General features: G+C 34.8%; 1 protein-coding gene across 1 annotated transcript in view; it reads left to right on the top strand.

Moving 5' to 3' along the window:
- The window catches only part of LOC144224336 (protein diaphanous homolog 2-like), a gene marked incomplete at both ends in the record, with an annotated part of 77,857 nt that overhangs the window by 45,681 nt on the left and 29,226 nt on the right, over nt 1-2,950 (top strand). The window contains 2 exons of the mRNA XM_077755261.1: nt 1,707-1,716; nt 2,189-2,299. Coding sequence (XP_077611387.1) covers nt 1,707-1,716; nt 2,189-2,299 — 121 coding nt within the window. The remainder of the gene's footprint in view (nt 1-1,706; nt 1,717-2,188; nt 2,300-2,950) is intronic.

Genomic DNA, 2,950 nt, shown 5'->3' with positions numbered 1-2,950 from the left:
TTAAAAACAACTTTAGTCTTTCCCTTTATTTATTTTTTAAATGTTTATTATTGAGATACAGAGAGAGACAGAACATGAGCATGGGATGGGGCAGAGAGAAGGGGAGACACAGAATCTGAAGCAGGCTCCAGGCTCTGAGCTCAGACTCACAAACCAGGAGATCATGACCTGAGCTGAAGTCAGATGCTTAACTGACTAAGCCACCCAGGAGCCCCTAGTCATCCCCTTTAAAGCAAGCAACTTTTTATTTTTGAACGTGGATGTGAAGTGGATGGACTAATTGTCATAAAAACAGCTTAAATATCTAAGGTACAGATATAAAAATAAAGGAATACTGTGTTTTTAATAAAGAAATATTTAAAGGAACTATATTTTTTTTTAATATTTTTTATTTATTTCTAGGAGAGAGAGAGAGAGACAGCGTGAGCAGGGGAGGGTCAGAGAGAGAGGGAGACACAGACTCTGAAATAGGCTCCAGGCTCTAAGCTGGCAGTCAGCACAGAGCCCGACGCGGGGCTCGAACCCACGAACCACGAGATCATGACCCAAGCGAAAGTCGGACGCTTAACCGACTAAGCCACCCAGGTGCCCCAAGGAATTATATTTTTAAACCTTCTAATATTTTCTTTCTACATGAAAAATAACTATTAAAATGATAGATCTGAGGGTGTCTGGGTGCCTCAGTGGGTTAACCGTTTGACTTTGGCTTAGGTCATGATCTCATGGTTCACGGGTTTGAGTCCACATCGGGTTCTCTGCTGCCAGTACAGAGCCTGCTCAGATCCTTTGTCTCCCTCTCTCTCTCTGCCCCTCCCCTGCTCTTTCTCTCTCCCAAAATAAACAAGCATTTAAGAAAATTATAAAAAATAGTGATAGGTCTGGGTAAGTCAAGTCAAAATACAGTTGAAATATTTTCTCTTGTTGATATGCTTTTCACATACTATTATTTGCACCTCCTCCTAAATATACTTGACATATTTATCAAATCTGGTGTTTTCGAGGAGTTCTCTTGCATTCAACTCTTTGTACACTGTACAGTACACTCACTGCATACTTTAAAAATGACCAATTTAGGGTCACCTGGGTGGCTCAGTCGTTTAAGGGTCTGACTCAAGTTTTTGGCTCAGGTCATAATCTCATGGTTCGTGAGTTCGAATCCCTGGTCGAGTCTCTGTCAGCACAGAGCCTCCTTGCAATTCTCTCTCTCCCCCTCTCTTTGCCCTTCCCCTACTTGCTTCTCTCTGTCTCTCTGTCTCTTCCTCAAAATAAACTTAAAATAAAAAGAATAATCAATTTAAATGTGTTGCTACTCAATTAAACTATTAGCTACTTGCCGTAAACTTGAGCAGCATTTCCCAAAAACACTATTTGGGAATAATGTATGGATCGCCTGATCATATGAATCAGCATTTTGCTGATTCCCTTCTAGCTTGCAATTATTAGAAAGTAAGTCCCCTTTATAATAGGGAATCTCAATATTAGAAGGTATGAAAAACCAAACCTTTTTTACAGTGTTAATATAATCAATGAATCACCTTCACTTAAAAACAAACCCTAATATTTGTCATGCAGCGCACATTAGCACTGATGTCACATTGCCTTCTAGTTGAACCTAATTCACTTGCATTCATTTTTATACACAGTAAATTAATTCATCTTAATCATGTATTTTTAAACTCTGTATTTTTTGTGTTTCCCAACAATAGGATGGAGAGAGTATAATCAATATAATAATATCTCCAAGTTATAACTGTTCCCTATTTAATATCAGGGTACTTTATTTGATTTATTACAGAAAAGTGTATATAACTATATAGAATTGAGGCCAAGTGCACTTTGAAGATAGCTGGATATGAAAGATACCTTTCATGATCTTTTAAAAGTGCCTCATATGCAGACTTTGGGAACTTTGAGTTTCACAGAGAGAATTCAGTATTCCTTCATATAATGTTTGGCCAAACATAGCAATAGTTGGCCATCCATATTTTTATTAGAATTATTCTGGAAATAAGAAATTTAATTGTTAATTCTGTTTTTTATACTAATTCATTGTTATATAAAATTTACATTTCTTCTTATAGTATATGTATATATACCTTTAGCTAATGGAAAAATAATGATCTGAATGCAGTAAGTAAATATTTTTTTAATTTAAAAATTTTTAACAAAATTTGCTTTCTAATTGCAGGTGGCCTGCATGCAGTTTATAAATGCCCTTGTCACATCGCCTTATGAGCTTGATTTTAGAATACATTTAAGAAATGAATTCCTACGTTCAGGACTAAAAACAATGTTACCAGTAAGTTGCCTGTACACATTTATTATGCTGATGAACTTTACTGTTTTTTTCTCATTGGACAAAAGAATTTGCAGCAGAGTAATAAATGTGCCTTGTTCTGTTTTCTTTTGTAAAGCATTAGACATTTTGTGAGCTTTTCTATATTGCAGTAATGTCAGTCTTTTCATACAACTGATGATTCAGAATTCAGCTAATGTATCCAGAATGATGTGGGTGTTTTCTTTCCCCTTGTTTTGTTTTGTTTTCTCAAAGTTGAAAGGGAATTTCTTTTCTTTGAATTTGAATACTGAGAACATAAAAGACCACCGCTTTTTCTTTTTCTGCAGCCTCAATTTTCATTTAAAAGTTTTTGCTTTCCTCTTTGAACTTAGATTGATTCCATTTATATTCAGCATAAATATGTGTAGAATTTGGATTAGTGTATTCTAGACACATTACTTAAGAATGGTATTCTTATTACAATGCTGTGGGAACTTTTCTTAAAAAATAATTTCTTAAATCGAATGTGACTATATGCTCTAATTAACATTTTGAAATATCTTTACAGGCTTGATTGAGATAAAGGACACTTATTATATAAACACAAATAGAACTAATGTGACTTTTTATTTTGCCTAGGATGTTATTTTGTTTAAACCATGGCATTGTTAA

This window comes from Crocuta crocuta, unplaced genomic scaffold, assembly GCF_008692635.1.
Source record: "Crocuta crocuta isolate KB4526 unplaced genomic scaffold, BGI_CrCroc_1.0 scaffold1749, whole genome shotgun sequence".
NCBI lineage: Eukaryota > Metazoa > Chordata > Mammalia > Carnivora > Hyaenidae > Crocuta > Crocuta crocuta.
Note: the sequence above shows the minus strand (reverse complement) of the source record. Positions and strands in the feature narration are given on the sequence as shown.